This window comes from Ctenocephalides felis, unplaced genomic scaffold (genome assembly GCF_003426905.1).
Source record: "Ctenocephalides felis isolate EL2017-DRISC unplaced genomic scaffold, ASM342690v1 CF-g0.4_SCAFFOLD_03570, whole genome shotgun sequence".
NCBI classification, from domain to species: Eukaryota; Metazoa; Arthropoda; class Insecta; order Siphonaptera; family Pulicidae; genus Ctenocephalides; species Ctenocephalides felis.
In genome coordinates, this window is record NW_020539724.1 from 20,176,058 (window position 1) to 20,193,995 (window position 17,938).

At 25.7% G+C, this 17,938-nt stretch overlaps 1 protein-coding gene across 1 annotated transcript; it reads right to left on the reverse strand.

The window, feature by feature from the left end:
* Positions 1 to 144: 144 nt before the first annotated feature.
* Positions 145 to 17,938, reverse strand: LOC113383557. Its single transcript, XM_026621814.1, has 6 exons — positions 17,620 to 17,938; positions 15,045 to 15,340; positions 13,685 to 13,840; positions 8,386 to 8,496; positions 6,664 to 6,861; positions 145 to 165 (listed from the first exon to the last, which is right to left on the reverse strand). The coding sequence occupies exons 1-6, from the start codon at positions 17,762 to 17,764 to the stop codon at positions 145 to 147; spliced, it is 927 nt and encodes a 308-aa protein (XP_026477599.1). The 5' UTR covers positions 17,765 to 17,938.

Consider the following 17,938-nt stretch of genomic DNA (forward strand, 5'->3'; position numbering starts at 1 on the left):
TAAAAATTACATACTGCAAATGTAATACTGCTGATTAAAAAAATGATACTCTTGCATTCATTTTTTCATGGTAAATTTATTATCAAGTCTAAAGTACTGTAAAATTTATGTATAATGACCAACAAATTCAAAATTATTTTATCTTTACATCATAGCTGGTAAAGGCTGCAAATAATTCATTTATTAAATACTTTTAGTATTTATCTATTCATTTATTAAAATTAAGTTAAAATATTTGATTAAACCTCAAAATTTATGATGTAACAACTGGTTTAGGCTGGTCATAATACTAGTCGAATAACTTTTATAAGTTTTTTTTTATATAATTTCCTAACACTCGATTTGAAGCAGCTACTTATTGATATTATGAAAAGATATTAACTATAAATGTTTGTGATATATTTATTTAAATTATTTATTTTAAACATTAAAAAAAATTATATGAACTATGAACAAGAACAATCGAAATTTACACATTCCACAAAATTTAAGCATTTGTAAAATACTTTTTCTTAAAAATATCTATTAATTGCCATTTGGCTTTATTGAAAGCAAGCCTTTTTCAAATATGAATTGAAAACGAAATAAGCATTGTTTAAAACACTACTTCGAATATTTTTTTAATTAATTATTTGATACTCTGGCAGTCGTTTGTTGATCATTTCATTTTTTCAGTTGTCTTTTTTTATATATATATTTTTTAAATGAACAGAAAGAATGGAAATAATTATGATCTCCTTAATAGCAGTAACCAATTAATATTAATTAAACAATATTGGTCTGATATATATATTTATTTTATATGTGATATTTTTAATTATTTATTTATTTATTTATTGATTCGTTCGAACTTTAAGAATAACAAAGTTAGATGAGACTTTACTATAGGTGAAAATAATAGTTACATGTTATTATAGTAATAATGATTTAATATTTACTTCTAATTTATTTTTATTCAATTGTGATTATTTTAGTTCTCATATATCTAGTCAATACTATAAATTAATTATTTATCAAATAGTTTTAGTATTTATTTATTTATTGAAAATAGAAATATAAATATTTATTTAATAATTTACATTATGAGCATATTTTTATACAATCGATAAGCGTTTTCCAAATTTAGTCAAAGAGATGATTATATATATATATATATATATATATATATATATATATATTATATCATAACACAGTAAAAAGCAGATGCATTATAAATAATTTAAATTTAATTTGAATCATTCATAATGAATAAACCACATGCTATTCCAGTTAGTAGAATGAATTTGTTCTCTCCTGCATTAAGTTTTCAAAATTTACAATTTTTATATTTAATGTAATTAAATTAAATACTCATACCCATCTGCTAACTTATTGACTCTCATGAATATAATTATGCATTCATTTAGAGATTTAAGTAGATATTTTTTATGATTTCAAAGCTATATATGAGCCGTTTGTGAGCAATAATTTTCTATTATAAGATGGATACTTCTCTAGGCTATAGTTTTACAAGAATATGTGATTGTGTTTAGTATAAGTTTGTAATTGTAATTTAATTTTTCAATACTCATTAATTACAAAATTATATTTGTTGCATTCTTTTTGATCTCAATTTAATAATGCTTTCAATTTATATTCCATTTATTATTGATATTGGCTTTGTTCTGATATAATCTAGTCTGAAAATGTCTAGTCAGTCGTTTATAAGTTAATATTTTAGTAAAGTAAAGTAATGATAGATTTATTATTATCAAATATATACACAATGCTTTATAATACTGATTACTTAATAGTTGATAAAAAGAAAGGTTGACTAGGAAATTAGGTTGACTTTGTGAAATTATAAATGAATTGTATGTATATAATTTAGTATATAGGTGCAATCAAAATATGAAATCTTTTTTTTTTGAACAAACTAGGCCTAGATATTATGTAGAAAATAATATCTAGTTCTTCAACTGTAAATGTTTTAATACTGTAAATGAAATTTAACGTAAGTTAAATACTTTAAAGACATAAATGTAAGTTTATATATATATATATATATATATATATATATATATATGCTTATATTTATGCTTATTTATCTATGTATATATATATATATATATATATATATATATATATATATTCATAGATATACATAAATAAATAAGCATAAATATATAAATATAAATACTTATATATAAAATAAGACAATTGTTTCATAATCTCTCATACCAGATACCCCTGTCTGACTGAGATATGAAAATAATATATAATTAAATAAAAAAAAACTATATAAAAAATATAAAATAAAAAATTCTGAAGAAAATCTATGGAATACAGTCTTTGAATTTATACAAGATATTATCGATTCATAAATTTCAAAAACATTTTTGGAGGAGGCAGGTCTAGCGATTTCAGAGATCTAGTGAAAAAAATGGTATTTGGCGGTCAAAAATGATCATTGGACATCAAATTATCAGTAATTCATAAAGATTTTAATAAAAAGTATATATTTTGTTAACATTTTTATGGGTTTCGTACCAATGTTTACATTTTTTCCATAAGAAATTCTCATAATATTAGAGGTAAATGAAGTGTTTAAAGCATGTTAATTTTTTATTAATTTATTTAGTAATAATTATGTTCTGGCAATTAGAATTGTATTTGAGCCTTCGATAACTGTATAAATTATTATTATCATATTATAAAAGCTTATAGTATATAATTTATATTTTCAGCTCGTTTTAAGTATTAAAATGAAATCAAATATTTATTAATGAGCTAAAATAATTTCATAAACATTTTTAACTAAGAAAAATTATATTTTCAAGAAAATTTATTCACTTTGAACGCTATACTTTATATAACAATACTTCATAATTTTTGTAGATTAAATTTTCTGTTTGAAATTCGCGCTTTAAATTGTACAAGATTGGGGCAGCGGTCATTTGGCTAACTTCAATTGCTTGAAATGTCAAGAGATTTTTGGAATGAACTTAATCTCGCGTTAATTAAGAGTTTTTAATTAAATCCTTGATTAGTTTTAATTAAATTGTGCATAAAATCGTTTAATTAAATCTGTAGATCAATCTGACATAAAAAATATATCGTGCAACATTTGTAAAAAGTTAAAAAAAGGGATATGTGTGGAAATGCATAGGTGTACCTTGAATAGTAATAATTATCTCTTTCAGGACCCCCATTTCGAATCAATATTATAATTAAACCTTCTACTTTCAGTGCTGATGTATCCTTTATCTATATATATGCAATTAGCAATTGTATAATTTATATATAAATGTGTATACTTTCGTAGGTTATGGTAGCGCATTTCCACATTATCCAATTTTAAGTTCACAAAAGTCTCTAATGTAAGTCGTGTCTTGTGTGTTTCGTAGAGAATTTAGTCGGACAATTGTAAAATGTCAAATAGACTTGTAAAAGACAAAGTTATGTAGTGGTTCTAAAGTAGTGATATTGTGTCGAGTACTTGAGATTTCTTTGAGTTTTTGGAGCTGCTGCAGAGGATATCTAACAATGTAAGTGCAAAGCATGTTTTATACATAGCGAGTCAAAGAATATTTTTCAAGAATTATATACAGGTATTTATCGTACTATATCTGTTGCACCTATAGTGTTTTCAATATTCAATATTTAACTTAATATGTATTAAGTATATATATATATATATATATATATATATATATATATATATATATATATGAGTGAGTTCTTGAGGGCGATACATCAAACAAAGAAAAGGCAAAGATTTATAAAATAATCTTTAATTCCAAACGTTTCGACATTCAATTTAATGTCATCATCAGTGGATCTAAAAACAGTATGAAAATTAGTATATCTAGGTAATTATAATATATGTGGATTGGTATAGTAACTATACAATAAGAGAAAAATTAACAAACAGCAACACTTAACAACAAACAAAATATAAAAGATAGGAAAGGTAATAGAGACTAGAATTAAATAAATAATTAAAAAATATAGGCAAAAATATATAAGTACACTCAAAGTACACTGTGAGTGTACTTATATATTTTTGCCTATATTTTTTAATTATTTATTTAATTCTAGTCTCTATTACCTTTCCTATCTTTTATATTTTGTTTGTTGTTAAGTGTTGCTGTTTGTTAATTTTTCTCTTATTGTATAGTTACTATACCAATCCACCTATATTATAATTACCTAGATATACTAATTTTCATACTGTTTTTAGATCCACTGATGATGACATTAAATTGAATGTCGAAACGTTTGGAATTAAAGATTATTTTATAAATCTTTGTCTTTTCTTTGTTTGATGTATCGCCCTCAAGAACTCACTCATATATTTCAACATCAAAATTAACTACTAAATAATATATATATATATATATATATATATATATATATATATATATATATATATATATATATATATATATATATATATATATATATATATATATATATATATATTAAGTTTTTCTTAATTTTGAATTTAAAGCAGTCAAATGATTTTGAAAATCTTTACTTCAACACAATATTGTTTGTCATCTTTAGTGATGATTTATAATCTCAATAGAAATTCATAAAAAGATATTACTTTTAATTTATGTTCTGAAAGGAGTTTACAATTATTGACCTAGTTTGTATTACATGCTACTTTTTATGTTTGTAACAATAATATTTCTTATTAATTATGAATTTAATGCTTGTTTTTCATATTAAATGAAATTAATAAATGAAAATTAGTTTAAAGGTGCCTTGAGAACTTGTCACTTTGTTATTCAATATCATTTATAAAGCAGTCTGTATATATTTTAGTGGAATATTTTCTGGCTCGTGCATTATTAATATAATTATATACATATATCTGCTGAAAATATAGTTTATATCATAATATTCGAGTCAATATCATTTTTTACATAGTATACCTTATACAATCTATTTTTTGTTTATTCAACAACTATTGTGCGAATAAAAGATTTTAAATTAATTTGGCAGACATATGTGTAAAAGACTTAAGTTCTTATTTAATTTGTTATGGGGAAAACATGTTGATTCAGTTTTTTTATTTATTTATTCAAGTGCATTTTATACTTGTTTTAAATATATATAAAAGAGAAAAGTTTCTATTTCTCTTATGTATCGAGATGCTGAATAATCATAATAATATTTCACCAGAGATTCTTTTGCTCTATAAATACTATAAACTGATTTTGTGTGGAATTCAGAACTTTTATATGAATATTAAATTTTTACTACCAAATTATTAGTTAACTAATACAGCTTTTTGTAAGCATCGATTACTTATTTGCTGAAGGGGTCCTAGCATCCTTCCTTAGGTAACTCCTAAATTGATGGTATTTTGTTACAAATTACAAATTTACTTTGTTACAAAAATCTCTTTTTTATCAAACTTGTTCATTATTATACAGAAAAAATATTTGTATTTGTATTTGATATTTCCAGTATCAAGAATCATGTGTTTTCCCTGTCACGACATTGTCTGCATGTACATTCTTATTTATGGATAACACGATTGTTGGTTTTGATCAAAATATTTCAAATAATCAATACAACTTACCAAATTGTTAATAAATGCAGCTTTTAAAAGTCTTTTACTGTAGTTTAATTTTAAATTTATTCAATTATATTGCTGCGTAGCTAAATGATAGATTTTTATTCTTTTATTGATAAAAACAATTTTGATCAAGACATGCAATCAAAGTTTCAGAGAGTTGACTTGAATGATTAGACAAAACATAATTTTGTTAACAAGTTTATCATTTGATTCAAGTTGTAAAAATTATTTAACTCAATTTCTAAAGGATAACAATCAGATTTAAACAGTTTTGAAGTAGTTAATATTCACATTTGAATATTTTTGATTATTTTATTTTACAAGTTTTATTGAATTTCTTTTATAGCTTTTTCCAATAATTTGTATATTATTCAAGTCAATTACATTTGTTTTTGTCTCGATTAATTGTAAAGGTTTCACATGTTTTATCAAGTCATATAAACAATTTTGATTTGATTAATATCACTTCATTTCATCGATAAATTAAATAATTCTTTCGAATATTTTTTTTTTTTTATGTCCTTTCAGAATTTTTTTTTTCTAAGTCTAAATTTTCTGATTATAATTTTTTCGAGTAATTTTTTTTTCTAAGTCCTTTCAAATCATTTTTTTTTCTAAGTCCAAATTTTCTGAAACCTTTTCGATTAAGACAGACGAGTTATTTATGCATGCTATATTATCCCAAAGCCAACATTCGAATGAATGAGACCCATATTGAAAATTTCATAACGAGAAAAATTTATTGGGGCAAAGTTAAAAATTTTAACTAAGTCCCAGTAATTTTTTCTTGTTGTGAAAATTTCAATGTTGACCTCATTTCATTCGAGTGTTGGCTTTGGGAATTGGTGTGAGGGAACACTAAAAAACATAAAAAAGTTCCAACGCTGAACCGGAGAGTGAAATCGCTAAATAGGACTTAGGGGGGTTTTTTTTGGACCCTCCACCTCCCCTCCTCCTCCTCCTTCCCCTTTTTTTCCCATTTTTTTCCTTTTTTTTCATTTTTTTTTAATTTTTTTTTGCATGTTGTGGTTTTTGGGTAGATGTTTGGATTCGGCATGCATCTTCCGCAATGTGTCTCCCTTGCGTGTAACCTCGCGCATCATGGACCTCAGGTTGACCATCACTTCGTGTGTTCGTTTCAGGACCCTTCTTGCGCCTGCCAGCCACCAGCACTGCTCCATTTTTTCTGCTACAGAGTTGGTCGTCGTCGCCTGCAGCTGGACTCGATCCGTCTCACCTTGTGCCTCCAGAGTGATTTCACCGAGTATGCGGTCACTTAAACCGCTCGGCTATTTGAATTATTGATGATAAAAGTTATTTTCATTCTCATATTGTATTAATATTGAAATTTAATAAAGAATATGTATCATACACATCTCTCTTATTCATCATCTGCCTCTACCCCCTCTCTTTCCCCAGTTCTTCCTCTACCATCGTCATCTCTGTCTTTATGTATCTCTCTTACAGTCAAGTGCGAAACTTGAGTTTTTTGTTTTTCAGAAATATACTAAGTGTCAAGGTCGAAATGCGACACCTGAATTTAATATTTTGAACTAATATTTGATATTTATGAAAAACTATACATTCGAATTTTCAAGCATCTTGGGGATTTGAACCGAGAAACAATGAGCAACCGTAGTGGCAACTTAACGATCTCGGCCAATTGGTTATAAAGAACCCTCCTCTATTTGCAAAAATATAAAGTCTTATTTTGATAATGAAAGATATAAGCTTCCTGAAAAAGTTGTGTGCCAATTGTGCGAATGGCCGAGGTCGTAAAGATACGGTCGGTGTAGGACAGAATAACAATTCGAGAAAAAATTAAATTCAATAATTTTTCTAGCTGTGTAAATAAATAAGATATATAAATAAATAATTAAACTTATTGAGTGCTGCCAGTATTACAAAAATTGACATAATATACATGTGCATATATATAAATATAAATGTGTATATATATATATATATATATATATATATATATATATATATATATAAAAGATAAAAAATAGTAGGAAATAGTAATAATTTTTAATAAATTCATATTCACGCCTGGTTAGCAGTAAACCAAACCTACTTTAGTGTAATTTAAAAATCTTATTTTTTTTCGATAAAAAACCGGTCTATCAGGGGCAGCCAAAATTGGCCAAAATCATGACTTTCAAATGCAATTTTAAGGCCCTTAATGATTGAAATTGATAATTTTAATGAATGCATTGTGTAGACTAAAGTACAATATTTATACCAAACCAAAAAAATTACAAATTTATCGTCGTCTTCATAGTTAAAATCAGCTTCAAAGTTGGCCATTTTTCAAACATAAAATTGGTCACAGATGCAGAAGATTTTATTTTTCCAAAAACTGATTTCATATTCGGTATCAGCGCCTCGAAAACTATCAGAATCGGTCAAAACATTTTGAAAATCGCGAAAAAAAATTTTTCATTTCATTAGTAAAATTTTGATTTTGCAACCAAAGATTTCGATTTTTCGGGGGATGTATGTGGGTTTATCCAAAAACGGATAATATTTTCGAATTCAGCGATTCAAAATCAATCAAAACCAATCAAAACATTTTGAAAATCGCAAAACAAAGTCATTTTTTTTAAAAAAAATCGATTTTCCAACCAAAGATTTCGATTTTTCGCGGGGTGTATGTAGATTTATCCAAAAACGGATAGCATTTTTGAAATCAGCGTCCTAAAATCTTTTGGAATCAGTCAAAACATTTCGAAAATTGCGAAAACAAATCTATTTTTTTTGCTAAAATTACGATGTTGCACACAAAGTTTTCGTTGTTTGGTTGATGATACACGCTCTGAAAGCTCATCAAACAGGATAATTTTGTCTTTTCTATCAAAAAGATTTTGTCCAATTAGTGGTTGTAAGGTTCCTTTTAAGGCATTCTTATAAGTCATAGGCACCTGTAATAAGAATCAAAATTTATTCTAAGGATATGCATCTAAAATAGGATCAATTCCAAAGTTTAGAAAATGCATAGATAGTCCATGGATTCAACTTCAAATGAATTTGTAGAATACATCATTTATTATGATCGAATAATTTGGTATCATTTTCAAATTGAGTAGAATGTGTTTAAAAAAAGCATGAATAGCAGTCTATGTTTGTAATATGGTTTAGTAAATCTAAGTAATTATAAATCTAAATTTTATCTATTTTTTACCAATATGGATAAATTGAAATGCCTAGAACAAAATTTTCAAGTTGTTTGATAAAATGTACACAGACACAAATTCGCGTTTCAATTAAAAATTATACGAAATTTTAGTATCCAAATATATATACTAGTTTGCACTAAATTTTAGTAACTTTTTAGTAAGTAATTTTAGTAATTTTAGTAATCTTTACACCAAACCAAAAAAAATACAAAGCTTCAAAGTTGGCAATTTTTCAAACTTCAAGTTGGTCGTAGAGATAGAAGAAATTTTTGTTTTCAAAAACTGATTTCATATTCGGAATCATCGACTCGAAAATTATCAGAATAGGTCAAAGCATTTGGAAAAACGCGAAAAAAAATGTTCATTTCATTAGTAAAATTTTGATTTTGCAAACAAAGATTTCGATTTTTCGCAGAGGTATGTAGATTTATCTAAAAATGGATTACAGTTTCGAATTCAGCGTCTCAAAATCTATTAAAAACAATCAAAACATTTTGAAAATTGCGAAAAAAACTCGATTCATGTAAAAAAAATCGATTTTGCAACCAAAGATTTCGATTTTTCGCGGAGTGTATGTGGATTTATCCAAAAACGAATAGGATTTTTAAAATCACCGTCCTAAAATCTTTTGAAATGAACCAAAGAGTTTGATATTCTACTCATGTATCGGAGTTTATCTATAAAACGGACAGCATTTTCGAAATCAACGCCCTAAAATTTATCGGAACGAGTTAGAACTTTGTAAAAATTGCGAAACAAACTCGATTTTAGTTGCAAAAAATTCGACGTTGCAACCAAAGATTATGATTTTTCGCAGAGGTATGTGCATTCATCTAAAAACGGATAGCATTTTTCGAAATCAGCGTCCCAAAATCTATTAAAATCAGTCAAAACGTTTTAAAAATCGCGAAAACAAATCCATTTTTTGACAAAATTTCGATGTTGCAACTAAAGACTTCGTTGTTTTGCAGTGATACAACAACCCTGATCCAGAATAATGTCGCATTCGTATGAACTATGAAAATATTAAAAAGAATTCTTTAATGATTACTCTATTTAGGGTATACCGAAATAAAGGATATCAGTGAAAACCTCGTTATGTTGTTACGGATCTAAAAAGATTGATCAAATAGAATTTTTCAATGAACTTTCTAAAGTTTAAACGAATTAAATGGTAAAACCACAATTATATGCACGTTGCCGTAATAAACCATAATATTATTATAAAATAAAAATAATTTAATTTTGAAAGCATACACTATCAATTCGTAATAATATGTTGTCATTTCCAATAAGTTTAACCATAGATAAGTAAACATAACGTTTAACTATAGTTGTAAATTCAAATTAGTGAATTAATTAATATCTCTAAAACTTACTAAAGATAATCACGAAATTGTCAACTTCTCGAAAAATGTGTTTTATCAGAACTAAATTATTTAGCTGTACAGCTTAATGCTTAGGGTTATCTATAAAACAAATTTGAATAATCCTGCCTTTAAACACCGGCAATGTGGCCAAGTGGTTAAGCGCTGGACTTGCAAACTCATATGCACTCGAATCGAATCCCCTAAGCGTCTGTGCATTAGCTTACAAATTTGGTGATAAAAATAGAAGTAAAACTCACATGAAATCCAAAATTCTCAGAAAAGTAGGAGCAACCAGCATTAACACATTAAGCTAGCCCGTAACAGAATCACACTGTTCATTTCTACACTGGTACAAAACGGTAATTCACTGTCCGTTTTTGAAATTTGCAACAAAACTAAGATTACCACGTATACTGTACCGTTACTCTACCTCATACTGCCGACATCTGTGGGGTAAATAGAAGTTAAATTTTCTAAAATAAAACTATAGTGATATGAATTCATATGCAAAAATTGCTTTCCAAACACTAAAATTTTTTAAATTTCTCAAAAAAAAATGATACAATGACAAGATACACATGCCAAAACATTCCTATAGGAAAACTAATTACTTTCACAATAGGACCACAGAGAGTGAAAATGGTCATGAGAATAATCATTCAATATCAAGTTTAAAAAGAGAACCTTCATCAAATATAATGGCCCAGAGAGGCCCATTTTTTAAAAAGTTTTTTAACTTACTGTTCTTACCAAAATAAATTCAGTTTAGCTACCTTACTTTATCACCATACAAGTTTTCCTTAAATTCGAGAACATTTTTTTTTAACAATCAATAACGAAGTAAAAACTAATCAACACGATTCCCAAATGATATCATAATGGCAAGATATAGTCCAATTGCGCTTTTCTGCTAATTCTAAAGAAACGGCTCCACCTGGTACCATCGATCTTCGAGAAAAACTAACCAACGTGAGTCCCCATCAAGTGGCTTTTAACTTTAGAAGTCAGTGAAGCCATTTTTGAGAAACCGTTTATAAAAGATAAAAAATCTGGTCACATAGACACATACATACTTTTTCCAAATTTGGTCTCAAACGATTTAGCATGACTTGAAAAGTTAAGAAAATATAAACTTCTTCTACGGTATAAAACAAACTGAAATATTTCTTACTGTATAGTAAGCCCATGGAAATTTAAACAAAAAAGAGTGCGCGTAAGATTCACACGCCATTGAAGTAAAACTTATTTGCTACCGTCAACGTTTTATCAGAAAAATTGTTGGATGTTGCTCGATAAGGACTCTTGTTGATTAGTTTTGCTGGACGATCGGTGAAGCTGTTTTTTTATAATTAGGATTACAATTCTTATAATGTACAATTCGCTGACGTTTTACCCATGTTTTAGCCAAAAATTCGACATGAATTTTGAATAGAAAATGGAAAAATTTTGAATGGACACATTCAAAGACTGTTCGAAAGACTCGTTAGTTGGGTTTCTTGACGATTAGTTTTTGGTAAAGATTGGCTGGACCATTCCTGATGAGATTATTTCTTACGTGTCGATTGTGATTAGTCGTCGTGTATGTAAATAGAGATCTGTCGTTATATGCGTACCGGCATCAACGTTGTATGCGTACCGATATCACTAAGGAAATCGGCATAGATAAATAAACATTTTAAAGTTACATCGTAGCACAAATCTTGATTTATTGAAAAATGTCTGAGTTAGAAAAATATTAAAACAAATTATAAGCATTTGTGCCATGTACTAAACGTAAATTTATTGATTAGAAATAAATTCTATATTATTCGTAAATTGTATTTGTAAAGTTTCTATAAATCTTTGTGAGTTATTAAAATGGAAAATATTTTTTAGGCTAGACAGATATTACAGCTGTTCAAAGAATATGAGATTATATCGCCAGCGAAAAAAAAAAAAATACAATTACTTCATTTCTCTAATGATGGTTCATTTCGAAATGCTAATTACAATGACAAGCCGATTATGTCATATTTAAAGTATGACTTTAATTACATTATTGTTTTTAAATATTATACATATTTTTAATGCTATTATAAATATAAAATTTATAATTTGTCATTATATAAATGTGTATAATGGTTGGCACTAATAAATGTGTGCATCACGAGTGTTATCATATTACTAATAAACATTATTCAAAATTGGTATATGATTTTTACTTAAATGCCATCTTGTACAGTAGCCAATAGGTTTTACTTACGCGCACTCTTTTTTTTGTTGTTTAGTTATTTGTAGTGAAAAAATATAACCGACTCAAGCGGTTTATGAAAGACTATTACATTGGTAGGTATATTTATGGTAAATTCTTTAGGAAAATACTACTCCAAAGAAGATCATAATACAGTTCAGGATTCTAATAGTTAAAGAAGAAATAACATATTTATTGAAACCATTATTGATGTCAATTGATGTGCTCACCTGAAAGATATCTTGAATAAACATCACTCTCAATTTCAAATATAAAATTTTAATTTCTAAATTTTGCAATTGTATATATCATGACTGAATCTAAATCAAGACAGAGATCTAAAAAAATAGTTGAACATAAAGTTCCTGTTCCTGAACTAGGGTCGCTAATCGTACATAAACTATGTAAATCAAAATTTCATGTTTATTATTTTATTTGATTTCTGCACTTATTTAAATTTTCAGGAGAAGCTATCTAGATGTTGAATGTATATATGAGTATATCCAATAAAATTTGTTTTTGTTTCTTTGAGTATTCATGGAAGGCCTAAGGTACCCGAGGAAAAAGTACTTATACTTGTAAAATTAGTAATGGTGGACGATAAGATTTTGTAATGATGATTGAGATTTGAAATATCTTAAATATATCAATTTTAGGAATCACATTTAACTTCTGTCAGCAAGTTTTTAAAGCTGCTGCTCTTTCTGAATTAACTAGCTGAAGCTGGCTTTTTTGGATCATCGAATCCTACTCTTAATGAGTATGACAAAATGTCCAAGATACAAATGTATCAAACTTGAAGTAAGTTTTAATAGAACACGTTTTTAATTCATTACAGTAGAACAGAGTAATTTTTGCATGATTAATGCTATACTTTAGTATAACATTAGTCTGGTTAATCGAGTTTCTACTGTATTTAGTTCTATGGGAAAAAAAAATTATGAACATATAAATTATTGGGGTATTATATAAATTAAAATATATATTTATATAAATCTCTTGCCATCTGTTCAAAAGTTTTCAAAAATTTATGAGAAATAACGAGATGACAAGTATATATTTGTACATGTGTGTATATGCTTGTTTCACTGTTTATATATATATATATATATATATATATATATATATATATATATATGTAATAATAATTGCTTACATCTTTGCAAAAATCAACCAATTTCCTTATTTTTGATAACGCAAATAAATAATATATTTTTGATAACGCAAATAAATAATATAGATTTACTTACAAATAACTCATTAAAGACATCACAAATTGAATGAAACTATAATCATTCTAAATCTTTGTATTTAGATATTGTTTAATTTGTACAAGTATATAATCCAATTCTTCAGAATCAGTGTGATCTAATGTTTCATTTAATACATCGACTTCTTTTTCTATTTGTTCCAACTTTTTTTCCGATTTATCAAGTAACTTCTGTAATAGATGCTCATTCCTCTCTAATTCAGATTGCTCAACGTTTTCCTGAAATTAAAATATAATATAATATAATATAAAATTATATATATTAGCTACAATATAATAAAACATAAAAATATATATATATATATATATATATATATATATATATATGATATTCAGTTTTCAGGGCAATACATCAATTAAAAATTTGTATGACTATGCAAGAGTCTTGCATCGGAATACAGTATAGCGGGATGTATTTTACAAATTCATAAAATAACTCATTCAAAAATTTATTATTGTTACATTTAAAGTGACAAGAATTGGTTTCATTGTGCATTGTGAACAATTATAATTAGGAAATAATTAGGATTATTACAATTACATAGTCCACTGAAGATGACACAAAACTATGTGTCAAAACGTATGGAAAAAATAAAAATGTTTTAAAGTCATACAAATTTTTTAATTGATGTATTGCCCTGAAAACTGAATATCACATATTTCAACATCAAAATTATATTTCATTCACTTTATTTCATTTTTTACGCAAAATTTAATACAAATTCTTTGACTTTTCAATTCTTCCATTGTAAAAATCGCCGAGCTCAGAAAAACACGTCGAACCTTAGCGACTACCACAGACAAAGTAAACAGTGAATATAGCTGAAAATTTCATCATACTTTAGGGGCATGTATACCAACACAATAAAAAAAAATTTTGACAATCAGACACTCCAGACCCGCGAAATTTAATTATTAGTAATTCCGGGTACTTTTTGAACACACCTCGTATATATATATAATAAAAATATATAATATAATAATGAATACAATATAAAGTTATAATTTTATATAATTCATATTATATATTAATTATATATATATATATATATATATATATATATAAATATATATATATATATATATAATATTTTATGTTTTATTATATATATAATTATTTTAATATAATATATATATATATATATAATTTTTAATTCTGGCATAATATGAATTAAAAAACCCGCAAATTAAAAAATTTATTTATAAGAATCATATATCAAAAATGTCATTTAGTTGAAGAAAACACTTGTATGAATAACAAAGTAATAATTTAGTGTTACTTATATAAGCAGATTACTTTTTTCTCACCAAATGAGTAAAACGAAATATGCAGATTCAATAAACTTTAGCTTTTGAATTCGTGGTATACAAGAATTAACACATCTACAAATATATATGCAATTGTTAACGAAGATGTACTTACATCCTTTATTTGTTCTTCCAACATTTCAATTTCTTTATCTAATTTTTCATGTTCTGCATCCGTAATTTGTTTCTCCTGATCTTCATCTCCAGGCAATAAAATATTGGATGGTATGACAAAATATTTTTGTGCATAACTCTTGATATTTTCTCTGAATGTATCTAATGAAGGTTGACAAGCCTCTTTATAATTTTGCATAAATTTAGCAAATTCACTACTGCTACCATTTTGTGAAATGTATTGATTTTCAAATTCTTGAAGTATAGTTGATGCATGGCGTTCGGCATTCTGGCATACTGCAAAGAAAGAAAAGTTAGAGAAACGATTGTGAATATTGATAAAGAAGCCTTCAAACATAATATATATATAATTTTGTGATATGAGTGGAACGAATATTAAATGTTAAATATGAACAATACAACACTCAGATTTTCAACACACACTTTAAGTGTAAGTATCACATGTTTTTTTAGTACAGAGTCAAGCATTGCAAGGAATTTTTTGTATATCAAAAATTAAATGTAATTTAAATGAAATATTAAAAAATGTGTAGTATATAAGTAACTGTTTTTGAAATTACACTGAAGATGAGGCATACCATGGTCTCGAAACGTCTGTAATTATTAAATAAAGTGTGTGTTAAAAATCTGAGTGTTGTATTATTCATATTTAACATTTAATATATATTATATATGTATATATAATATATATATATATATATATATATATATATATATATATATATATATATATATATATATATATATATATATTGTATTGGAAAAGAAAATAAATAAAAAGAGTAAATAGTACTTACAATTAGTTAATCTTACAATTAGTGTTAAATTAGAAGATTTTAATAATCCATGATATCAGGATATGGTTTTGCACTACACTATGTAATATAATTGTAGAATCTTGGTAAAAATATTTTTTAAAAGTCTTTTACGAAAACACATGTATCATACACAATCTATTTGTGATTTTTTTAAATTAGTATTTTGTGAAATATTGTTTAATTACAGATTTAATGTTTATATTACATAGTGCAGTACATTACCATATCCTGATACCATGGATTATTAAAATCTTCTAATTTAACACTAAGATTAACTAAATGTAAGTACTCTTTTTATTTTTTTAATTTTCACTCCAATTCAATTGATTTAGCTTTTAATTTTATTTTTAGTTTCCACTAAATGAAGACTAGGATTTTAGCCAAAATGTATGAATCTAAAATACATTTTTGAAAGAAATTCATGTTTTCATTGATGTTATGCCCGATTACTAGATTTTAATACATATGTCAGCATTAAATTCAGAATCATGAATATATATATATATATATATATATATATATATATATGTATATTATTAATTAATAATAATAATTATCATTAATATATCACTCGGTCAATACTTTAGAAATAGATTAAATGGCATATTCATTCTAGAAATCTAAATGAACAAATTCTGTGACCTTATACAAATAAAAATATTGTCTACTACTTAATAAATATACCAGAACATAATTGTTCTCTTCAATTTCAAAACTTAAATTCGATAAATTCTTATTCAATGTTGGATAGTTGTGTAAACTTCCCTTTAGCATCAATATTCGCATTAAAATTGAATTGAATTCAAATACCATTTGTTTAAATTCGTCTTACTAAAAATCAAACTCAAACATTCACTAGAAATTAAATTTGAAAATACATAAAGCTATAGATGTTTACCGTAGTGAGTATGTAGGAATGTAGAGTATTTCTACATACCATTTTAAACTTGATAACTCAACTATTCAAATATATTTTTTAACAAGAATATAATATGATTCTTAGTAAGACAAATTAAATTGTTTTCTAAATTAAACAAAGTCCTTGACAAAGAAGGTATCACATATCCTCGAAACAAAGAATGAAATAGATAGAGCTACATTTTCTGAGACTGAAATAACTTTGTTATAACATTTGCAAGAAACTTTGTAAGAAAACTAAGTTATATACATTATATATATATATATATATATATATATATATATATATATGATTTAGTAGTTATTTTTGATGTTGAGGTATACGAGTAAGTTCTTATAGGGTGATACATCGAAGAAAAAAAAAACAAATGTTATAAAATAATCTTTAATTCCAAACATTTCGACATTCAATTTAATGTCATCATCAGTGGATATTAACTTTGGTAGCTTACATCATTAAATGATTCTCAGACACCATGTGATACAGAAGTCCTTGCAGAAATTACTCAACTTTTTACATTTTTGCAAAATAAAATTAACATTATTCTTTTTACATTTTATATAAAAAAAGAATAGAAACTCATGGTGTTGACAAGTTAGTTGTATAAATGTTAGTGCTAATTTTTTGTGTTGTGTACACATCTTTAGATGTAAGCTACCAAAGTTAATATCCACTGATGATGACATTAAATTGAATATCGATTGAAATTAAAGATTAATTTATAATTTATTGTTTTTTTATATTAACTATATATATATATATATATATATATATATATACTATACACTATGTTTATTTTATTATTTCATTTACCATACCACATTCAACAAAGCCTTTAGCGGTGAATCCAAAATGTTGCATTTCATACTCTTCTTGTGTTCTTTCCGGGGGCACAATAAATACTAATTCAGAATCAATCATTTCCTCAGGCTCCATTATTTCCATGGGTAAACTTTGTGCCATTTTTATTTATATTTTATATCAATTATATCTATTTATGAGGGTTAGAACTGCAAGTACACTTAATTTATATGTTATATATTACATATTACATAGCGTACTCTTTTCTGTTAAACATACAGCACTTTAGAGTATGTTAATTCTTTAAAATAAATAAAATCACATTTATTTTTTGAG